At 38.5% G+C, this 20,530-nt stretch overlaps 6 protein-coding genes across 9 annotated transcripts; 4 read left to right on the forward strand and 2 right to left on the reverse strand.

Annotated features, from left to right (window-relative positions):
* Positions 1 to 9: 9 nt before the first annotated feature.
* LOC132198384 (cyclin-dependent kinase 8) lies at positions 10 to 2,395 on the forward strand. 4 transcript variants are annotated; one of them, XM_059622394.1, is made up of 12 exons: positions 10 to 171; positions 222 to 380; positions 445 to 520; positions 593 to 703; positions 755 to 895; positions 952 to 1,141; positions 1,197 to 1,311; positions 1,363 to 1,461; positions 1,515 to 1,587; positions 1,638 to 1,735; positions 1,857 to 1,983; positions 2,062 to 2,395. In XM_059622394.1, exons 2-12 carry the CDS (start codon positions 253 to 255, stop codon positions 2,284 to 2,286), a joined length of 1,383 nt encoding a protein of 460 aa, XP_059478377.1. In that variant the 5' UTR covers positions 10 to 171; positions 222 to 252; the 3' UTR covers positions 2,287 to 2,395. The 4 variants fall into 4 exon arrangements, with proteins under 4 accessions (XP_059478377.1, XP_059478379.1, XP_059478380.1 ...); XM_059622396.1 differs by having other exon boundaries at positions 2,065 to 2,395; XM_059622397.1 differs by having other exon boundaries at positions 1,857 to 1,968.
* A 296-nt stretch (positions 2,396 to 2,691) lies between these two features.
* On the forward strand, positions 2,692 to 4,408 carry LOC132198385 (uncharacterized protein C16C10.8). Its single transcript, XM_059622399.1, has 5 exons — positions 2,692 to 3,005; positions 3,065 to 3,299; positions 3,459 to 3,776; positions 3,832 to 4,006; positions 4,065 to 4,408. The coding sequence occupies exons 1-5, from the start codon at positions 2,881 to 2,883 to the stop codon at positions 4,352 to 4,354; spliced, it is 1,143 nt and encodes a 380-aa protein (XP_059478382.1). The 5' UTR covers positions 2,692 to 2,880; the 3' UTR covers positions 4,355 to 4,408.
* A 171-nt stretch (positions 4,409 to 4,579) lies between these two features.
* LOC132198386 (succinate--CoA ligase [ADP/GDP-forming] subunit alpha, mitochondrial) lies at positions 4,580 to 7,581 on the forward strand. Its single transcript, XM_059622400.1, has 7 exons — positions 4,580 to 4,681; positions 5,585 to 5,805; positions 5,854 to 6,075; positions 6,129 to 6,233; positions 6,287 to 6,466; positions 6,519 to 6,653; positions 6,949 to 7,581. The coding sequence occupies exons 1-7, from the start codon at positions 4,645 to 4,647 to the stop codon at positions 7,027 to 7,029; spliced, it is 981 nt and encodes a 326-aa protein (XP_059478383.1). The 5' UTR covers positions 4,580 to 4,644; the 3' UTR covers positions 7,030 to 7,581.
* LOC132198388 (uncharacterized) lies at positions 7,563 to 8,623 on the reverse strand. The gene is made up of 4 exons (XM_059622402.1): positions 8,424 to 8,623; positions 8,180 to 8,294; positions 7,856 to 8,119; positions 7,563 to 7,806 (listed from the first exon to the last, which is right to left on the reverse strand). Exons 1-4 carry the CDS (start codon positions 8,442 to 8,444, stop codon positions 7,592 to 7,594), a joined length of 615 nt encoding a protein of 204 aa, XP_059478385.1. The 5' UTR covers positions 8,445 to 8,623; the 3' UTR covers positions 7,563 to 7,591.
* Positions 8,624 to 10,001: 1,378 nt separating this feature from the next.
* Positions 10,002 to 16,759, forward strand: LOC132196871 (uncharacterized). Its single transcript, XM_059619805.1, has 10 exons — positions 10,002 to 10,238; positions 11,694 to 11,863; positions 12,100 to 12,486; positions 12,592 to 12,801; positions 12,861 to 12,974; positions 13,030 to 13,191; positions 13,255 to 13,427; positions 13,482 to 13,892; positions 13,950 to 15,426; positions 15,500 to 16,759. Exons 1-10 carry the CDS (start codon positions 10,226 to 10,228, stop codon positions 15,650 to 15,652), a joined length of 3,270 nt encoding a protein of 1,089 aa, XP_059475788.1. The 5' UTR covers positions 10,002 to 10,225; the 3' UTR covers positions 15,653 to 16,759.
* LOC132196872 (adenosylhomocysteinase A) lies at positions 16,744 to 19,997 on the reverse strand. Its single transcript, XM_059619806.1, has 7 exons — positions 19,870 to 19,997; positions 18,151 to 18,494; positions 17,852 to 18,040; positions 17,573 to 17,788; positions 17,320 to 17,517; positions 16,998 to 17,192; positions 16,744 to 16,943 (listed from the first exon to the last, which is right to left on the reverse strand). Exons 1-7 carry the CDS (start codon positions 19,895 to 19,897, stop codon positions 16,812 to 16,814), a joined length of 1,302 nt encoding a protein of 433 aa, XP_059475789.1. The 5' UTR covers positions 19,898 to 19,997; the 3' UTR covers positions 16,744 to 16,811.
* Positions 19,998 to 20,530: the final 533 nt, after the last annotated feature.

The raw sequence follows: 20,530 nt of genomic DNA on the forward strand, positions 1-20,530 counted from the left end.
AATAGGAAGTTTTTGCAGGCTGATTTGTGCATTTAGCACTTTAGGCACTTTAGCACTATCTGCACACGATTGCCGCACCATTAACACCATTTGTTTACAACGAGGAATAAGAACAAAACAAGTCCCGAAAATCAGCGACTGATACTTTTCTCGTTGATTAAAACAAATAACGTATGAAATATTATTATTGGTTTCTTATAATTTTAAAAGGTATTAATTAGCTTCACAGTTTCCAAAGTTTAATCGCATCCAATGGATTACGACTTCAAAGTCAAGACTGCTAATGAGCGAGCCAAAGTTGAGGACTTATTTGATTATGAAGGCTGTAAGGTGGGCAGAGGTACCTATGGTCATGTCTACAAAGCAAGGAGGAAAGATTGGTATAAATAATAAATATAAAATACTATTCATAATTCGCGCATGTTTGAAATATAAATTTTGCAGCTCAGACAGTCGAGATTATGCACTCAAGCAAATTGAGGGTACCGGTCTGTCCATGTCGGCTTGCAGAGAAATAGCGGTATGCTTCAAAAATTATATATATGCACCATGAAAATGCAAACTTCATTATGTATGTCATTTTATGCTGCAGTTGCTGAGAGAGTTGAAGCATTTGAATGTGATCAATTTAATTCGAGTCTTCCTTTCACACAACGACAGGAAAGTGTGGTTATTATTCGATTATGCTGAGCACGACCTCTGGGTATAAAATTTTATAGAAAATAATCCATTCATTACCTCCTTTGATTAATAGCACATCATCAAATTCCATCGCGCAGCAAAAGCTAACAAAAAACCAGTTATGGTTCCGAAGGGAATGGTTAAATCTCTGCTGTACCAGATCTTAGACGGAATTCACTACTTGCACACAAACTGGGTCCTGCACAGAGATCTGGTTAGCTCAAAGATAATTTTTTCAAAGAGGAAATAAGATTTGTTTTTTAATTACAGAAACCAGCAAATATCTTGGTTATGGGAGAGGGATCTGAGAGAGGTCGCGTGAAAATTGCCGATATGGGATTTGCTAGACTTTTCAACGCACCGCTAAAACCTCTTGCTGATCTTGACCCTGTGGTGGTTACCTTTTGGTACAGGGCCCCAGAATTGCTTTTAGGAGCAAGACATTATACAAAAGCAATCGGTAAGGAAGAAATTAAAATTTGTATCACCGATTATTATTATTATTGATTTTCTAGACATTTGGGCCATCGGGTGTATTTTTGCCGAGCTCTTAACCTCTGAACCTATTTTCCACTGTCGCCAAGAGGACATAAAGACGTCAAACCCTTACCACCACGATCAACTTGACAGGTACATAAATTACTTCAAAAGTCCATTAACAAGACAATTATTATTCTTCAGAATTTTCAACGTCATGGGGTTCCCGCACGAAAAAGAATGGGAGGATATTCGGAAAATGCCAGAGCACCCTACGCTTTTGAAAGATTTCAAACGATCGAGGTAATTCAATTTCATCTGATCTAGAATATTTACCAATAATTTGATTTTTGTAGCTATCAAAATTGCTCGTTGGTTAAATACATGGAGAGGCACAAAATAAAGCCGGACAGCAGGGCATTTCATTTGGTAAGAGGTTTAAATATTTTGAAAAATTATATTAAACAGTATTTAAATAGCTACAAAAATTGCTGTTGATGGATCCAACTAAAAGAATCACTTCCGAGCAAGCCATGCAAGACGTTTACTTCTCAGAAGACCCCTTGCCTACGCAGGAGTAAGTTTTAATTATAGTATTTCAGAGAAAAGTGATTTTATTGTTATTGGGTGTTGTGTTTGCGAACAGAATAAGTTTGTTTATTAATATATTGGTCTCAAATTAATTAGTTTAATTTTAGTGTCTTTGCTGGCTGTTCGATACCATATCCAAAGAGGGAATTCCTGACGGATGATGATCAAGATGACAAGGGCGACGCGAACAAAATGTCTAGACAGAACCCTGCAGCCAGCGTGAGTTGCAACCAGGTCAACCATTTCCTACTGAATTGTGTTGAACATATCATGTTGAGAACTTTTTAATTGAACATTTCCTTAACATTGCAGCAGGGAGGTGAATCCATCAATCATAGCAACCAAGCAAAGCGGGTCCGTCTTGCTCCTCCGCAAAACCAACAGCAGGGTGGAGGTGGCGGCGGAGGAGGTGGTCAGCAACCAGAATTCCATCACATGTCCCAACAACAGCAGAATCAGCAAGGAGGTGGACAGTCTGGGCAAAACGTCATGTTCCAGGGCCAACAATCGCAGAACCAGTTTGGTCAGAGATTTTAGGATTTACATTTTATTTTTCAATTGCGACTTTGCGTTAAATTATTATTAATATATATTATTATAATAATACTTGAAATTAAATTCAAAGATTTTTTTATATCAAGAAGAAGTCGCTTTTGGTCTGTTTTGGTCTATATTAAAAAAGAAAAGAAAAATAAATTAATGTTTGATTATACCAGTTTTATCATTTTAAAATCTATTAATTTTAAAAATGTCTCTATTTAGTCTATTCACTTAAAAAAAAAAAAAATACTTGATGCCGCCTCGAACTTTGAAACCTTGGAATCTTTGCCACTCGTGCTGAAGTTTGGTTCCTTGATTTTTTATTACTTTGCTATATACTCATAAACGTTGGCAGATGGAGCCACCTGTTTCATTTTGTCAAATAATGTTGAGGTTTTTGCCTGCGTCCCGCCCACCAAGTCATAACACATGCACATGGCATCTTGGAAACCACGTGAAATTTAATTTTTTGCATTTATTAACTTTTTGCAAATAATTAACAAACCTATCTGAATTAAACACAAACTTTCTCCTTGAGTGCTAGAGTTCTTAGACTGAATCCACGAAAACTTTTGTCGTTTTGCATCAAAGATGGTTTATTTCATTTGCAACAACTGCGGAGACAGTCTGAAGAAAAACCAAGTAGACCAGCATCTTACCAAGTTCAGATGCAAAGGATGCAGTGTCTCTTGCATGGACTGCCATCGAGATTTTGAGTAATGCTATCTTATTTATTTATGAACTTTTCCCTTTATGAATGTAATTTAATTTCTAGCTCGAAGAGTTATGTCCAACACAACAAATGCATTTCTGAGCAGGAGAAGTACTCGGGTGGAAATTTCACTCAGAAAGTTGCCACTACAAACAAACTAGACAAGCGAGGAAATTGGGTTAGGTTGATATCTGAGGTGGCCAACAGAAAAGACCCAAACAGATCGAGATACGTGCAAGACATGCTAAGCTTCCTGGATGGAAAAGAAACTGTTCCAAACAAAGAAAAACCTTTCATGGTAATTATTTGGTTCTGATTGTCTATTAATTTCAAACATTTACAAACTGCAGATATTTGAAAATAGTGCAGGATTTTTAATTCAATTTTTTTTTCAACATGATGATATCTTTGGTACATTTTAATATCTAAAATTAAATTAAACTACTTCAAATTACAGAATTTTATTTCCACCGGTCCATCGCATTTGAGAGATCAAAGAACAGCCTCGCAGGTATGGATGTTGCTGTTCGCAGAGCTAGAAAAAGAGAGGAAAAACCAACTGCGGCCAGCTGTGAACGGCAACAGTAAAAACATTAACGAGACTCCCCAACTTAAAGTTGAAACGAGCAGTGCTGAGGCTCCAAAAGGTAACAGCAAAGATGGATTATGGAAAAAGGCCATCAAGAGACTGGCCAAGGGGGGAAGCGAATTTGCTCCATTCTTCAAGTTGCTTAGCAAAATGGACGTACCTACCGAAACAAAGACCGCTTTTAAGGTATAAAGCCATTTATTTACTGTAAAGCTTATTCTTTATTTAAATTTTATTCCAGAAATTTGTAAAGAAGAACGTTCCGGAATCACATCACGTTGATTTGATGTGGAAAGAATTAGAAGAAGAATATAAGAAGATTGAGAACACCGGTGAGAAGGAAGGCAAGAAACGAGCTGCAACTGGTGACGAAGAAAGCAAAGAGCCTAAACGTGCAAAGCTTAATGGATCGTCTCGTAAGATAAAATTAAATATTTAGTTTTTTGGTGTGATTAAATTACTTTGCCTTGACAGCCCCCATTGATGAGAGTGGAACTGTCTGTGAAGAACCATTGTCGCTGACCAAGGGTGGCAAATTTCCCTGGAAAAAAGCAGTTCTGAAAGTTCTCAAATCAAGCAAGAGCAATACCATGTCTATGAAAAAATTGAAGAAGAAAGTCACCGCAGAGTATGAAAAGTTGGGATTGGACTCTTCTGATAGTGAAAAGATGGAAATCAAGTTCACGCAAGCAATCGGCAAAATTCCTACAGTTTTACTACAAAAAGAAAGCAGAGAGGTAGTATTGCTTGTGTCGGAGAAATAATTTTTGACTTTTGTTGATTCCAATAAATTAAATGTAATCTTGACTCAACGGAAATATTTCTAAAAGTTTGAAACTTTTATTGCTTTAGATTGAAATATTCATTTTATTTTATAAATCAACGAGAATTTAATAACAAAATTACTGAAATATTATTAGCTGCTTGTATAGGTTAAATTCTGCCATATACGATTTTACCGCGCTTTTTTAAGTTCACCCGATCGAGCAAGATCGGAATGCTATCTGCGTTGCCATTGGTCAGATCGGTCTCTTGATTTTTAAGTGGATCAAACATGGCCGCCCCCATCCGGCTCCTTGCTCGTTTAGCAGGTAAATTAAGTGTTAATTTTGGCTTAGTGGCTCAATTTTACCCTTAAGAGAAATTAAGAAAACTATCTGCTACCTCAGATCATCCAATCGGACGATTTTGAAGCAGAAAAATGTGTGAAAATTACATTTCATAGGCGTTCTAAACAAGCACCCTAAGCGTAGAGAACCAAAATTCAGATCTCGATTTTTTAAATGCCAACTGCGGTCGCTTTCAAACAAAAGTAAGGGTTTTTGTTAATTTTACACGTGTGCTTTAAACCAATTATATTGCATTCGACATTGAGGAAGTTGCCTCTTAAATTAAAAACGGAATTTCTGCATTTCATTTGGGAACGTTGCGAACAACTGTCGAGTTTTTAACCTGTCCTTACTTGATCCGTGTTCTTAATTTTTTAAAGACTCTTTGCTTTGATTTTTTTTACAGCTTGTTGATTTAATCGTTTATGATAAAAATACACACAATAAAAACCAAATCTATATAATACGACAATCAATACGCTGTGGGGATGTAATTAAAAGCCAACAGAATTAATCTAATCAAGCACTCGGCAACAACAACCATATGTCAAGGTCAAAAGGGCAATTTTTCTTAAACCTCTGTAGAGTTACTAGACGCGTAGCCGTAGATAAGGTATCATTAAGTTGAAAAGGATTTTAAGAATCCTAGACATGCATATGAACTTTGAAATTAAATTGGCAGTTTTAACCACTTGTTACAAATATAGCTCTTGTTTTACAGATTTTTTATTTTTATTTATTCTTTAACATCACTTTTTTTCTCAAAAAATAATTATTTTTATTACCGTTTTACCTGTTTATTGATAAGTGGCCTATGTATTAATTAGATCTCGTCCATAACCAATCAAATAATTAAATTATTATTTTCCTCTATATTTTTTGCAGCGCCTCATTGGACCTGCATCAGGACCAACTACACAGCAACCAGGCCAAATCTTATGATCAATGCCAATACCAAAGTAATTTGTCAAGGATTCACTGGAAAGCAGGGAACTTTCCACAGTCAGCAAGCAATCGAGTATGGCACCAACATGGTCGGCGGCGTTTCGCCCGGCAAAGGTGGAAAGACGCACCTCAACTTGCCAGTTTTCAACAGTGTCAAAGAGGTAAAAACTAAGTGATATTTTGGCTAATTTTTAAATCATTTTAATCAGGCCAAGGACTCAACTGGAGCTGATGCCACCGTAATTTATGTTCCTCCACCTGGAGCTGCGAAAGCGATCGAGGAAGCAATCGACTCCGAAATTCCGCTAATCGTCTGCATCACAGAAGGTATCCCCCAGCAAGATATGGTCAGGGTGAAGCACAAGTTGATCAGGCAAGGCAAAAGCCGTCTCATCGGCCCCAACTGCCCTGGCATCATTGCACCTGAACAAGTATGTTTTTTATCATCTGTTTCTTTGCAGATAACAATTTTCGTTATTTTCAGTGCAAAATTGGAATCATGCCTGGACACATTCATCAGAGGGGTTGCATTGGAATTGTTTCCAGGTCAGGCACCCTCACCTATGAGGCTGTGCACCAAACAACCCAAGTTGGTTTTTAATAAAAAATTTATGTGTGGTTTTTACAAAAACAAATTTCCAGGTTGGTCTCGGCCAGACTTTGTGTGTCGGAATTGGCGGCGATCCATTCAACGGAACCGACTTCATCGACTGCCTAGAAGTGTTCCTTGCCGACCCTGAAACTAAGGGTATCGTTCTTATTGGAGAAATTGGTGGTGTTGCCGAGGAAAGCGCGGCAGATTATTTGATGAAGAACAACTCTGTAAGAAGCGAGCTTTTGCTTTAATTTTCCAGATAATTTGCTTTTTCAATAGGGTCCGAATGCAAAGCCTGTCGTTTCTTTCATTGCTGGACTCACGGCCCCTCCTGGTCGCAGGATGGGACACGCAGGTGCTATCATTTCCGGTGGAAAGGGTGGTGCACAAGACAAGATTGATGCCCTTGAGAAGGTAATTACTTTTTTATATTTTGTCCTTGGGTTGATAAAGTTGGCTGACGTCAAAAGTCTACTACTTGCCGACCGAAAAATTATATTTTTTTTTAATTAGACATTGCTTGCGTGGTTGATGCCAGAAATATGTTGGAAGGCAATGCCTCTGCATTGTGACAGTTTCACTGCCCTCTCATTTTTGGCCAATGCCCAAAGCACTCCAATCAATTATAACCTAAGTTTTAATTTACTCTTTAATGATCAAATTTGAGATTTTATTGCGCCGCGTGATTGGAAATATTTGTGATTCGCAGGCTGGTGTGCTGGTTACAAAGAGTCCTGCCCAAATGGGCAACGTCCTCTTAAAAGAAATGAAGCGAAGAGGCATACAATAGAAAAGCTCTCCCCGTCAACCATTTCTGTAAAATCGCTGAACTTCAACTTGCCATTTCATCCGCTGAAATGTTTTTTGTTCACTTCGGAGATGAGATGGCACCAGGTTGTAATTTAGCTAGAGGGAAATACTTAAGTTGCTGTAAAAACTTGCACGGGTTGAAATTTTGGCAACTGAATAATATTATTTAAGTATGGATTTGTTTAAAGAACCATTATTTCCCACTTTAAGAGAATTTTCCTCCAGCTTATTTTTACAACCAACTCGAATGTGCTTCAAAAACACGCAACAGCTATTTCCCATTTTAACACAATATCGACAAACACAAACTATCGCGCGTAAGTCTCATGGTAAGCCCTAAAATAACATGTAGTGTTTGGTCAATGTTATCATCTTAACCACTCGGATTATTTACTCTCAATACCTTCCCAACCTTGTTGTGTCTCAGCATAAAAAGAAAGGAAATGGCATTATAAAAGACTTTGTTACTACACTTGGAAATGAATGAAAACTGCAAATAAAATCAAGCAGAAATTATTGTTAATGTAAAGAAGATGCATTATTTATTCAGAGTCAGGTTTTGGTTCTTCAGACTTTGGCCCGGACCCGTCCAAAGGTTCCGCACAGTGGAAGAGCGGACTTGTCTGTTGAGCTGCAGTTAATTCAGCGTACTTCTGCACCTTTTCCCGCACACTTCCTTGTCTTCTAAACGTATATACGGGTTGGGATTTCGCATCTTCCTTTTCGCTCCTCTGTCGCTGCCAAGACGCATCATCCTCTACAAATAAATGTTCAGCATTAAGATTCAGGTCAATTTTTCATCTTGCCTAAAAATTTCCTTCGCTCGCCGAGTTTCAGCGCCTTCAGCTCGATTTCAAACTTCTTTTTGGTCGGCGTTTGCTCCGAGGAGGCGCCTTGGCTGAACTTTGCCCTCCGTTCCAAAAATTGCTGCCTGTGGGCATGAACACTCTCTGCGACCGAGCTAGACGATAAGTTTGAGGTGAATGAGCTCCACGAGCGCCGTACCGCGCTCAAATTGGTGTTTCTGTCGGCCAGAGAGAGAATGGCTCCTTCCTTTGCAATAGGTTTTCCTTCATCACAAAATTTGATAATCTTATGAAATAATCGTGATTTTTAGGAGAAAATGTTACGCAATGTTGTTTCGTCCTGCGTCTCTGAAATACCATTTTCCTCGGCTTTGCTTGTTCTGCTCTCTGTGTCGGCCGCTTCGTGACCATTAGTCAATTCTGCTGAATCCGTCACGTGCTAAAATTTGCAACAACACGACTGCTGATAAAAATATAAAGCGGTTTTTGGCTTCAAGATATATACAAATTTTCAAAGCTTAATCGTTAAATTAAAAGATGATGGTTTATGAAAAAAATGAATAAATACTTTTGTCGCTGTATTATCCATCCTGGAATTTAGTGTTCTCCTCTCACAAAGACCGATATAATTCAGGCAGGCTCTTCACGCACCATTGATCGAGTATTTTAATCTCTGGTTTTTGCAGTTGAAATGCTACTGCTTATCACGTTGGAAATACTTGCGCTGATAACAAATGCGCTATCGGCCTGAACCCACCTTCCAACGTTGAAAAGAATTCACACTTGGGGTCTTCAAAAAATATTGCGTCACTGTTTACTATTCGTACATACATACAGCGTGATAACATGCTGAATGAGAGCAGGACTGTGTGCTCAACGTTTTCGGGATTATTTTTTTCTCTCGCTGTATTACGTGCTAATTTAAAATGCACTTCCAGTAGGATGAAATACCGCTCATTTATCTGAAGGTTCAACTAACTCTTCTTAACAAAACTTTTCAAAGTTGGGGGTGAACTTTTTATTATAGTTTAAGAATCAAATTGAGTTAAACTCGGTAAATATTTCCCCTCATTTAAAATTAGAATTAAATTGCTTCTAGAGCAGGATTTGTTTACCTTCTTTTGCTTCTTTGTAACAAGAATATACTAAAATGTAAAAATCCATCTAGTATAAAAGCAGATTTTAAATTCAAAACATCCAAAATCAAATTATTTAAATGTGAACTATCTATTTTTATTTTTAGGTGTTATAAAATATTAATTTTAATTCTGTTTTCATAATATTCTGCAATGGAAATCTCAACAGGTTATTATGGTGAGCCTTATATAACTCATTCTCTTCATCCCTTTTTAAATAATAATTTTTAAATAAAAGAGAGAATTATTGATAAATAAATTAAAATATTAACTTTTTTATAGATAAATTACTTTTATTTCTAAATTTGTAAACCACAATTTTTGCATCATTATTTATTTGATATTTTTATTATTAAAAATTAAAAAACATAAAAATCTATAAAAATATTAACTCTATCCTTCTATCTATTGTGTATTTAATATTTTACTTCGATGATAATTAGATATAACCCCATTAATACTAATTGTAAGGCAGTAATTTTCTTTCATTATTGTAACTTATATTTTTATTTCCGTAAGATTTTTTTGTGGTCGCAAGGTCGATTATGCGCGGAACCAAAATTTAAATTACCGAATTCTTGGGAGAGAGAGAGAAAAAGAATGAGTTGATGTGCAAGACGCTTTTGGACCACTTCTTGGTCTCCCCTCCTACCTTCACGTATGTATATCATAGATGCCAGCAGCACCACAAAAATTCTGTAATATATATAGTGGACACCTTTGAAACTAACACCACCTCAGGTAAAAATGCCTTTGCATGCGATGCGCACCTGCCTCGAATGCCACTTCGCAGAGGCCTGGAATTATGAGTTATGCCATCGAAAGGGTTGAAAAATCATTTTTCTCGGCCTCAGGGTGTTTCCACCCTGACATTTGCGCACCCTCTGTGGCCAGGGCGGCTGCCAGGGTAAATTATTAAACTCAAAATTGAGGTCGGGCGCTGTGGAATTCGGCGTGACGTCAGGGCAGGCGCTGCGAGTGCGCGGCTGCTGAGGAATGTAACCTGAAGGTTCCCGAGCAGCAGTAGCAGCAGCCACGGCCTAACAATGGCGGTGATGCTGGTCGAGTGTTAGCGCCCCTTTTGACACGATTTTACCCCCCGAGTGCCGCCCTTGATGGCGACCTCCCTGTGTCAAGTGCATTAGTGACATTCCCGAGTTGTTTCGCGGCGGACTGGCCCACGGAGAGCCGCCATGGTCAAGTGAAATCGGCCCTCCAGAGTGAATGGATCAACATGCTCAGTGGAAGTTAGTGTCTCTCTCGGCAAAACCCCTTTGAGCCCCCTTTCTTGTCGGCCACCGTCGTGCCTTCGACGGGATTCAACCCTTTGCGCAAAAGTTCTGAGAAAACCGCTCATTGAAATCTCTTGGCTAATTCCGACCAGTGGACCATAGTGTGTCATTATGTCGCTGAATATTTTGCTGCGTACACACCTATCTAGCTGTGGAAAGCTTGTTTTTAATTATTTTATAACTCAGAGTATTTTAACCAGATATTTAATAATATATCAGTTTATCACTAATTTAATGTTAAAATATTAAAACTAGAGATCATAGAAATGCACTAGAAAAGGTTGGTGCGTAAAAATTTACTATCATTTTCTCCTTTCACAAGATTTAGCCTAGATTATAATTCTCGTAAAGTATGTAAACGTAATTTTATTTAATTCCTTGATTTATTTCTTCAAATAATTATTTAAACATTTTGAACCTTGTTTTTTTGTCATTTTTGTATGAAAAATTTAAATAAGAAATAGATTTTAACTAAATTTTTAAACTTAAAAGTTTAAAATTTTCAACGCTTTTTGTTAAATTGGGTTTAATAATAAATTAAAAAATTTCATAGTACGCACATATCGCTATAAATTATTGCAAGATATTCTAATTGATTAATTAAAAATTTAACCTCCCATTTCTTTGGGTATTAATATTCTCGTTTTGACAGGATTGGGTGCGTCAAGTTCTGTATAATAATTCAAGCTTTCAAGCTAAGGGATTCAAAAGATAAAATAATTGCAAGGGCCGTTGTTTATAAATTGGAGAGAATTGCAAAAGTATTTGGCAAGAATTTAATCTTTCTTGAGATTACATAAAGTTTTTATCGCATCATCCTTGACCATAACATCAACGCGGCATGTTTATTTGCTTGAGATAAATAAAAAATAATCTCTGCGGCTCCTTGTGTTTTGATAGCATTTATAGCTAGATAAAGCGCCTTTCCTGATAGAGGGCCCGCTCCACGCACTATCTGAACGCCATGACCTTTCGATCAATTTTACATTCTTGATTTTTTCCTCGCCATTATTTGTGGATTGAAAAATTTAAATGAGTGATTAAATTTGCGTAAAAATACGAATGTTTATTTTATTGTCGTGATGAAGATAAGAGTTAACAAATAATATTTTTCAATAGTGAATGTTCGCGCTTGATTTCTAGCAGATTTTTTTGGTTTGAATATTTGAAAACAAATTGATTAATACATTTGAAAGATATTTTATAGTATTGAAAGCACAATAATTGAAAATAAATCATTAAATTATTTTGAGGCTCCAAAATTTAAGCTTTGCAGTCACAGCGAATTTTTTTTATTATTATTATTTGGCAACCAAAAATGTCTGTCACATATTTGATCCTAATTAAATGATAAACCAATATTACTTGACTCACTGCATAAAATATTTTTTTTATTGTTCCTTTGTGTAGATGCGGACGCGGGAATGACGAGTATTCCGCAAAAAGTGCATCGAGGACTGCACGCGGGTCTCATCATATCAGCGCCAAGTCCGTACGCCCGAACCTCGGCGTCTCCGACCCGAAATAAGGCGCCGGACCTGTCCTCGTGGTTGGCCTTTCGTCGAACTTCCCAACCAAAGGTATTTTTTATTGCATTAAAAATAAAAAGGTTTTTGTGTAAGAATTTAATATTTCTTTTAAATGATTATATTTTTGTGAATTAAACAATGAATAACAATATATTTTTATCATTTATTCAGTATATAAATTTAATTCTAAATTAAAAAAAAAAATGAATTTTCCGGACGTTTTTTAGAAATAATTAATTTCTGTAATTTTTGCATATATTATCTAATTGTGTGAAAAAATGCTTCAGTTACCTGAGAGGGAGAAAGAGGGCTGGAAACAGGGCACTTGGCAGTCCGTCGAGGAGTACAACCTGGACGATACAAGCATGGCAAGCATTTCCAGTTTGTACGAGGCAGGGACGTCGTCGTCGCCAAAGTACCAAGTGTCCCAACACAGCAACCTCGTCAAAGGCATCAGAGCGGTCAACATTATGGACACGCTCTCTCAGTTGGCAGGCTCGGAAGCTCTCGCCTCCACTCCACCCCAACACAAGATGCGCTACAAAGTTCTTCCGGCCACCCCTGCTTCGCCTCCAATCAACAGCAATCCTTCGAGGATCAAATCTCGCGGACGAACTCCTGATTGGATCAAAAGGATATTTGATTATGCCAAGCGAGGCCAACTGGAACAACTGGTATTTTCAATAATCTACTTTATTTTGTCTTCTTTAATAATTGAATTTTCGTAAAAAAAAAATTCCTGAAAAATTATATTACAATTAAAAACTCATTTTGCACAGAGAACCTCGCTCAAAGACATGGAAGCCACTTTAGTGAGAAACCTCTCAGATCACCACGGCAACAATTTATTGCACATTCTTGCCTGCCAAGGCTACGAGAGTGCTCTTGCCTGGCTGTGTTCTTCATTGATGGGAGCACAGTCACAGCTTGAGGGCGCTCTAGCGGACGAAAATAGGTCTGGCCTGACTCCAGTTGCCTGTGCTGTCAAGGTAGAAATTATTTTGGAAACTATTTCAGCATTTTCAAGCGCTTTTTAAAAAACTTTCAGTATGGCCACTCGAACTGTGTAGAATGGCTGGTGACGAACACCAAGATGCGAGAGAAATTGTCCTCAAAGGATGGTGAGAGATGCCTGCTCCACATTGCAGCCAAGTACAATCAGGTGCGCTTGAATTTAATGATTTAGTGCTTCTTCTAACACGCTGACATTATGGCAGGTGTCGGTTCTGCAGTGGCTAGTCAATGCCATGAAAGTTCGGGAAATTGACCTGGACCAAAGGGATCACTGTGGTGACACACCGCTACATTTGGCATCCAGAGCTGGAGGTCTTGAAACTTGCAGGATTCTTTTATCGAATGGATCGAATGTGTCGTCTAAGGTACACAATCAATACTTGATATTTAATTTTTGAACAAATTTTATGGAACATTTTAATTTACAGAACGATCTTGGCCTCAAAGCATCTGACATTGCGATGGCTGCTGGACATGCTCCTGTTCAACACTACTTAAACCTTTTTGAAAGCTCCCTCTGTATGGCTGGAGAAATGTCACAAATGAAAAGCACAGTGGACTCCTTGAGAGAAGAAAACGGAGCGCTCAAAGGATACTTCAAGTTTGTTTCTCCAGTAAAAGTGGAAACACGAAATTAAAATGCATGCAATTTTAGGGATGTCCTCAGCATTGGTAAGAGACTAGCCAAAGAAAGGGATGAAATGTGTAGGGACACTTTCGGGAAGCTACAAAAAATCGCCGGTCTGGCTGTGCACGAAAAGGTGGCATCAGTACTAACCGAGCTGATGGAAGAAAATAAAATTCTGCGAGAGAGGCTCAAGGTGCCGTCGTCACACTCGCCTGCGGCGGATTTAGCCAAGTCTTATTTGCAACAATCTGGCTCAATGTCGGGAGTAAAATCAAGTGATTTGATCAGCGGTCAGTGGAAGGGCCTGCTGGTGTCTGGTCTGGCTGACATGGAGCATCGATTACTCATTGCTGAAGAGGGGTGGCGCAAACTGTCCAGTCAGCCCACTTTGGAGCAAACAACAATTACCTCAGATAGAAAGCCACTAGACAACTTAATGTAATTGAAATTCTTAAACATCTTAATTGATTATTAATGATAAAAAAAATTCTGCAGGTATCACATTGAACAGCTAGAAGGACAGCAGAAGCTGTTAGCCAATGCAAGCTTTACCTTTGGATCAGAGGCGCGGAGTTTGTCGTCCTCGGAGTCCAGTCTGGACACCCTTCTTTCCCTCCCGACTAGTTCAGATAATATCTACAGCCAGCTTTTGGATAGGAAAACTCCTCCTCGTGTAAATAATCAGCACAAGCCGCCACCGCCGCCAACAAGCAGGCGAGAAAGCAGGGACGAACTCAAGAGACGACTGCAGCAGATGGTTTTGACGTCTGAAAGCGGAAACGCAAGTGTCCTTGAAGTCATCGAACCGACGACCAGCGAGTCTGAGGAGGAGCGTGCTGACAAGTCTCGAATGCCCTTTCTCGCCACCTCATCCCCAAGACTGAAGGCTCTGAGTATGTCTTTGGAGGATGAGCTGGAAAAAATTCAAGAGCCAAGAAGGGAGCCTCGGTCGGCCCACCGTCGGCGTTGCTTGAGTGTCCAAAACCTGCTGGACACCGAGGAGATTGAAGTTCGCATTCCGGACAACCAACCCGACCTTTTGATTGGCACAGTCAGCATGGACGAAACAGGCGACGAAGACATCTTGTCCGACCAGCACACTTCGACGCCGACTCGGAGTCACAAGAAGCGGACATTTCTGCAGAAAATAACCATGAAAGCGGGCTGGTCGACCTCAAAGCGGAAAGCAGGGTTTTACAAAAGTGCTCAAAAAGTGCATGAGATCACTCCGGACGACTTCAAGGAGACGTACATGAGTCGAAGCATCAACACGGACAGTCCGGTTCACTCGTTAAGTCCGAGCCAACACGAGTCCGGCGAGGAGACTACCTCTTTGCGAGTCAGGTCAAGTGGTTCCAGTTCCTCAAACGAATTGCACTGCCAGAAAAGCGACAAGACCAGTTTAAAGAGGCAGACGCCGCTCGAAATTAAAAGAGAGGTTTCTGAGCAGGTAGAAAAGGAACTGACCCAGTTGCCTGCCGAGCCCGTCCCTGAGACCGAACCAAGTGCTCAGGAGGAACCACCGCCACCGATCCCACCTAGTTCGCCTCCCAGCACAAGAAGGTTGGTGAAGAAGGCGCTGGCGGACATCAAGTCTGGACACCTGCAGCACCACATCGAGTCCATGAGTGTGACGACCTCTGAAGATTCTGGCTTTGTGGCGCGGCCAAGTTCCTCGGCGTCCAAGTCGGACTCGCTCCTCTCGTCGCGGCCAGACTCCAGCTCGTCCAGTCTCTTCAAGGGCTTCACCATGCGCCTTGTTGCAACAGAGCTGGCCAGTGTGAATGGTCGGATATCGCCCGCACCTTCGGATTTCTCCAAGGCCGACAGTACGCGGATGTTGGGAAAAATTGAGGAAATCGGACTCTGCAAGGACGAAAGTGAGACGGCTTTGACTGGAAGATACCAAAAGGAAAAGAAAAATGCCCCACGGGTTCCAATTGAAAAAGAGAAGAATGTAAAGGAAGCAAAGGTGGGCTTTTATTTTTTTAATAATTATAGAGAATTATAAAAAATAAATTATTTCTCATTAAATTATTTTACAGATTATTTCGGAAAAGTCCGCAACTGAACAATCCAGTAAGAAGCGGAGCGAGAGAGCATGGTATGACTTATCAGATGAGGAGCCAGATCTGTTGACGTCAGCCACGATGCTGAGCACTGCTCGTTCATCGAGCGACGAAGAAGTCAATGCGTAACTCGGAAGTGGATTTTCTTTAACGAAAATTTCAAGAACTTTGATGCCATATATATAAAATTTTCAGCACTATTATTAACTGCTTTCTAGAGCTAAGTCAATTCTAAAATTTTAATTATTGTTACAATCGAACTGATCTTTTGGTCTGCTTTCAAATATTTAAGACGGCAGTTTACCACAAAATCAATTTTCTCTGATCCAAATATATCGTTGATATAAGTGACCTTGACCTAATGGCCTTTAGATGGCAGATATTGCACTAATCTAATAATTAGGATGGTTCATAGAAATTTGTGATACTTTTATATAACTGATGACTGCCCAAAAGAACAAAAATAGTGCCGAAAAAAAATTTGAAAGGAATGATTATGATTAAAGGGTTGACTTAGTTTTTTAAAGCGGTTTCAACTAGTATATTGATTATAAGGATTGAAATAATGCCATATTTTCTGAAACTCAGAAATAAAATGAAAACAATGAGACTATCGACAGTGGTCCAGTTTGGGTTGTGACGCAGGATTCACAAAAAAATTTAAAACGTTGAAGGAGAAGCAGAGTTTTCCGTAACAGAATTTATATATATGTGAATGTAGCATAGCTTGATAATTTAGCTAAAGTACACACTCAGGAATCAATTATATTAAGTTTCTATAATATAAAGTTGAACTGCGGCTTGTCACTATATGACCTGTATCTGAATTATGGTTAGTAAGATAGGTCAAGCAAGACAGTAAAAATAATTATGATAATTATATTATTTAAAGGTTTTTAAAAATCACAAGTTGCTATGGTTCAGTATTTTGTTTAAAAGTGCAGGAGGTCCTGGAACGCAAGTGCTGTCTGTGTTTCACAATTTTAAATTTTTATGTTTTTGCCACCTCTAACAGAAAATTGCTCACAATCAGCCAAGGTTTACAAAAACAGCAGCACTTGTATCCAAGGGTCAGTTGTGGACTTTTTTTAAATTATTTATTCTTTTTTACGTATGAATATTACCGTTTTAATTTGGAATGATGGATATTTTGAATTATAATTAATACCATGTTGTTAAATCTCTTCTCATCTGTCTCTTTTGAATAAAACAATCTTGAATGCAGACACGCATTTATTTTTTTTAAAAATTCACAGAAAAAAAAGACAAATGAATGTGTGAGGATTATTTAGTAGCGGTAATGTTCAGGCTTGAAAGGTCCTTCTTTTTGGATGCCAAGGTAGCCTGCCTGGTCATCACTGAGCTTGGTCAGTTTTACTCCAAGATGGTCCAAGTGGAGCAAGGCAACTTCCTCATCCAGCTAAGTAACAAACAAAATAAGCCTAAGTTAATAATTCAATACTGAAATAATTACCTTTTTAGGTAGCATGTGCACTCCAATAGGATACTGGCCAGGCTTTGTCCACAGCTCAATCTGAGCCAACACTTGGTTGGTAAAGGAGTTGCTCATGACGAACGACGGATGTCCCATAGCACAGCCCAAATTGACAAGACGGCCCTCGGCCAAGACAATGATGCGCCTGCCACTGGCCAAAGTGTAACGATCAACCTGAAAAAAATTGTTTGATTTATTATATAAATATTTACAAAATCTTTCCTCAATTTTTCCTTCTTCTGAATTCATTACTTTTAATTTAACTCTAATTATATAAATAAATTTTATTATTGTTGCTTACCTGAGGTTTGATATTGACTTTGGAAGTAGCATTTTCGTTCAGCCAAGCGACCTGAATTTCACAGTCAAAGTGACCAATGTTGCAGACGATCGAGTCGTCTCTCATTTGGACAAAGTGTTCAGGACGAATGATGTCCTTGCAGCCAGTGGTTGTCACAAAGATCTGAGCTTCCTTGCAGGCCTCTTCCATAGTGGTCACCTATTAAAATCACATGAAAATTTAAAATTATTAAATCATATTTGTCAAATTTTACCTCGTATCCTTCCATTGATGCCTGGAGTGCATTGATGGGATCAACTTCAGTGACGAGCACTCGAGCTCCGAAAGCCCTGAAGGATTGTGCGCATCCTTTGCCGACATCGCCGTAACCAGCAACGCAGGCCACCTTTCCGGCAATCATGACGTCAGTGGCTCGTTTGATTCCATCAATCAGCGATTCGCGGCAGCCATACAAGTTGTCAAACTTGCTCTGGAAACATAGAAATCAAAATTGAATATATTTATTTTTTAAATTTATTTTGATTTCATTTACCTTGGTGACGGAGTCGTTGACGTTGAAAGCCGGAGTTTTCAGCTTTCCCTCGCGCATCATGCGGTACAAATTGTGGACACCAGTGGTAGTTTCCTCAGAAATGCCCTTGATTCCCTCCAAAAGCTGGGGGTACTTTTCGTGTACCAGGTTGGTCAGGTCGCCACCGTCATCCAAAATCATGTTCAGTGGCTGAAATAATTTAAAAAGTTACTTTGAATTTTGAAGAATAAATAATTATTTTGATTAAGTAATGATTTATTTAGATCATCTTGACATTGATTGGTAAAAAAATTGTAAACCTTTCCATCAGGGAAAATGATGGTCTGGTCGATGCACCAAAGGTACTCTTCGTCAGTCTCGCCCTTCCAGGCGTAGACCGGGACGCCGGTCTTGGCGATGGCGGCCGCGGCGTGGTCCTGCGTGCTGAAAATGTTGCAGCTCGACCACTGCACCTCGGCGCCCAGGGCCGTCAGCGTTTCGATCAGCACCGCCGTCTGGATGGTCATGTGCAGGCAACCGGCGACGCGCGCGCCCTTGAGCGGCTTGCTCGGCCCGTACTTCTGCCGCAGGGTCATCAGCCCTGGCATCTCATTCTCGGCGAGGTCGATCTCCTTGCGACCCCACTCGGCCAGCGAGATATCGGCTGCAACAAATAGCAAGAACAAAATTAAGCCCAATTAATGTTTTTATTTTTCAAAAATTCTGAAGTTTAGTGCAATTTTTCCAAAAACAAACACAATTCTGAAGAAATTTTTTTAATTGGTCGGAAAAATTGTTCATTTTGGTTCATATTGATTGAACACAAAATTAATTGCGCCATAAAGATAAAAGGAGTTTCAGTCTTTATCTTTAATCTTTTGATAATAATAAAAATAATTATATATGATAGCAAAAAAAAATATCATCACATTTTCACTGCAAACTTTCGATTGAAATTTTTAATATTGAAATAAACATACTTATAATGAGGGCGATCCAAAAGGCTAACTTGGCCCAGGCTAAATTAACCTGGCCCGGGCTAATTTAACCCGCCATTCAATTTTGCTGGTGGGCTAAGTTAGCCCGGGGCTAAGTCAAGTTAGCCTGGGCCAGGTTAGGCTTTTGGATCGCCCTCAATATTTATTAACTAGTTTCGCAAGCGTCAAAGTTTTCCAAGAACTATAAAGAGTGTAAAAAACAGGCGCATAAAGAAGTTGCACACATTTTTTTTTTTAGTGGCGAGATACGAAAACACGGAAGCCAAAGGTCGCAAGGGAATGACGTTGGTGAACTTTTCCTTTGAAAAAGTCAACTTTTGATAACATCAGAAAAGCAGACAAAAAAGAAGTGACAGAAGTTTTTATCTTTTTTTTTGTTAAGTCTGAACATTGCCCTAAATAAATAATATTTTTTCTGCATCCAGATGATAAATAGATGCTTGTATAAATAATAATGTAAATTTTCTAATTTAATAAACCATTGCATAAAACCGTAAAAATTCCAGCGATTTTATTTTCATGTAAGATTAAAAGTAATTTCATGAGAATAATATTGAAATATGATTTTAAAGTAGATTTATTTAAAAAAAAAATAACAAAAATTACAATATTTTAAATGCAAAAAAAAAAAAATATAATGGACTATCATCTGCATAAAAAAAAAATGCAAATAAAATTGTCAAAAAAAAAAAATATATACGTACATAAATTTACCAAATTAATGATTTAATTACTAGGAAATTATTGACATAATTATTTAATTAATTTCTAGCAACACGCTGACATTTTGCAAAATACAATTCGTGTCATTACCACGTCGACATTTGCAAGACACGAAAATTTCGCTTAACGTGTCATTTTCCCTCAGAAAAGTAAGGAAAAGCGTTGAAACAAAAATTATCTCGAAAGCAAATTGCTTGTGGCGAATTTCGTCGTGTCCAGTGACACGTCGATTAAAACCAGATTCTCTTGGCAAATGAAGCGCAAATTATGCGAAAAGACTCAAGAAGGGCCACACTTGGCTGTCAAACGATCACTTACCGACTTTGAAGCCCAATTTCTGTGCCATTTTGGTCGATTTTGAGGACGCTTCGAGGTGCCGGTCTTCTTGAGCACGAGGTTTGCTTGAAAAGAATTGTTAAATGTTTACCAACGTGGGGGGATCGACGATGCGAGACGGAGGGTGGGAGGGAGGGGGAAGTGGAAAGGGAAAGGTTTGATCTGAACTCGCGGGAAAAGCAGCACGTGCAAGAGCATTGCGAAAAAATTGCACGCTTCTGCTGCAAGAGAAATGCGGCGGAAAAATTGCAAAGGTCAAATCAATATTTTAATACAAAATTTTTAAACGTTTAAAACAGGATGAAAACGTCTCAGGGCCGCAATTTTAAATCCTCTAAAAAACTGAGATAGTTTAGGTCAAAGGATCATTTGATTGGGGGTAACTGTGTAATTTTGTTTAGAAAAGTTTCACTGAAGGTTGAAATATTTTTAGCATTTTAATTGTTTCCTAGAAAATCAAGCTGATTTTTAGGCATTGTATTCTGCAGAAAAAATTTGAGATATAATTCATATTGTTGTTCGGAAATTTCAATTCAAAATAAATAAGAACAATCAGTTTCAAATCACGTAAAGATATCTCATTTCAATTTAGATTATTTCAGATTAATTCAAATTAAAGATCACATTTCAATTTAAAAAATTT

The sequence above is a fragment of the Neocloeon triangulifer genome, unplaced genomic scaffold (genome assembly GCF_031216515.1).
Source record: "Neocloeon triangulifer isolate White Clay Creek 2 clone unplaced genomic scaffold, ASM3121651v1 ptg000012l, whole genome shotgun sequence".
Lineage (NCBI taxonomy): Eukaryota > Metazoa > Arthropoda > Insecta > Ephemeroptera > Baetidae > Neocloeon > Neocloeon triangulifer.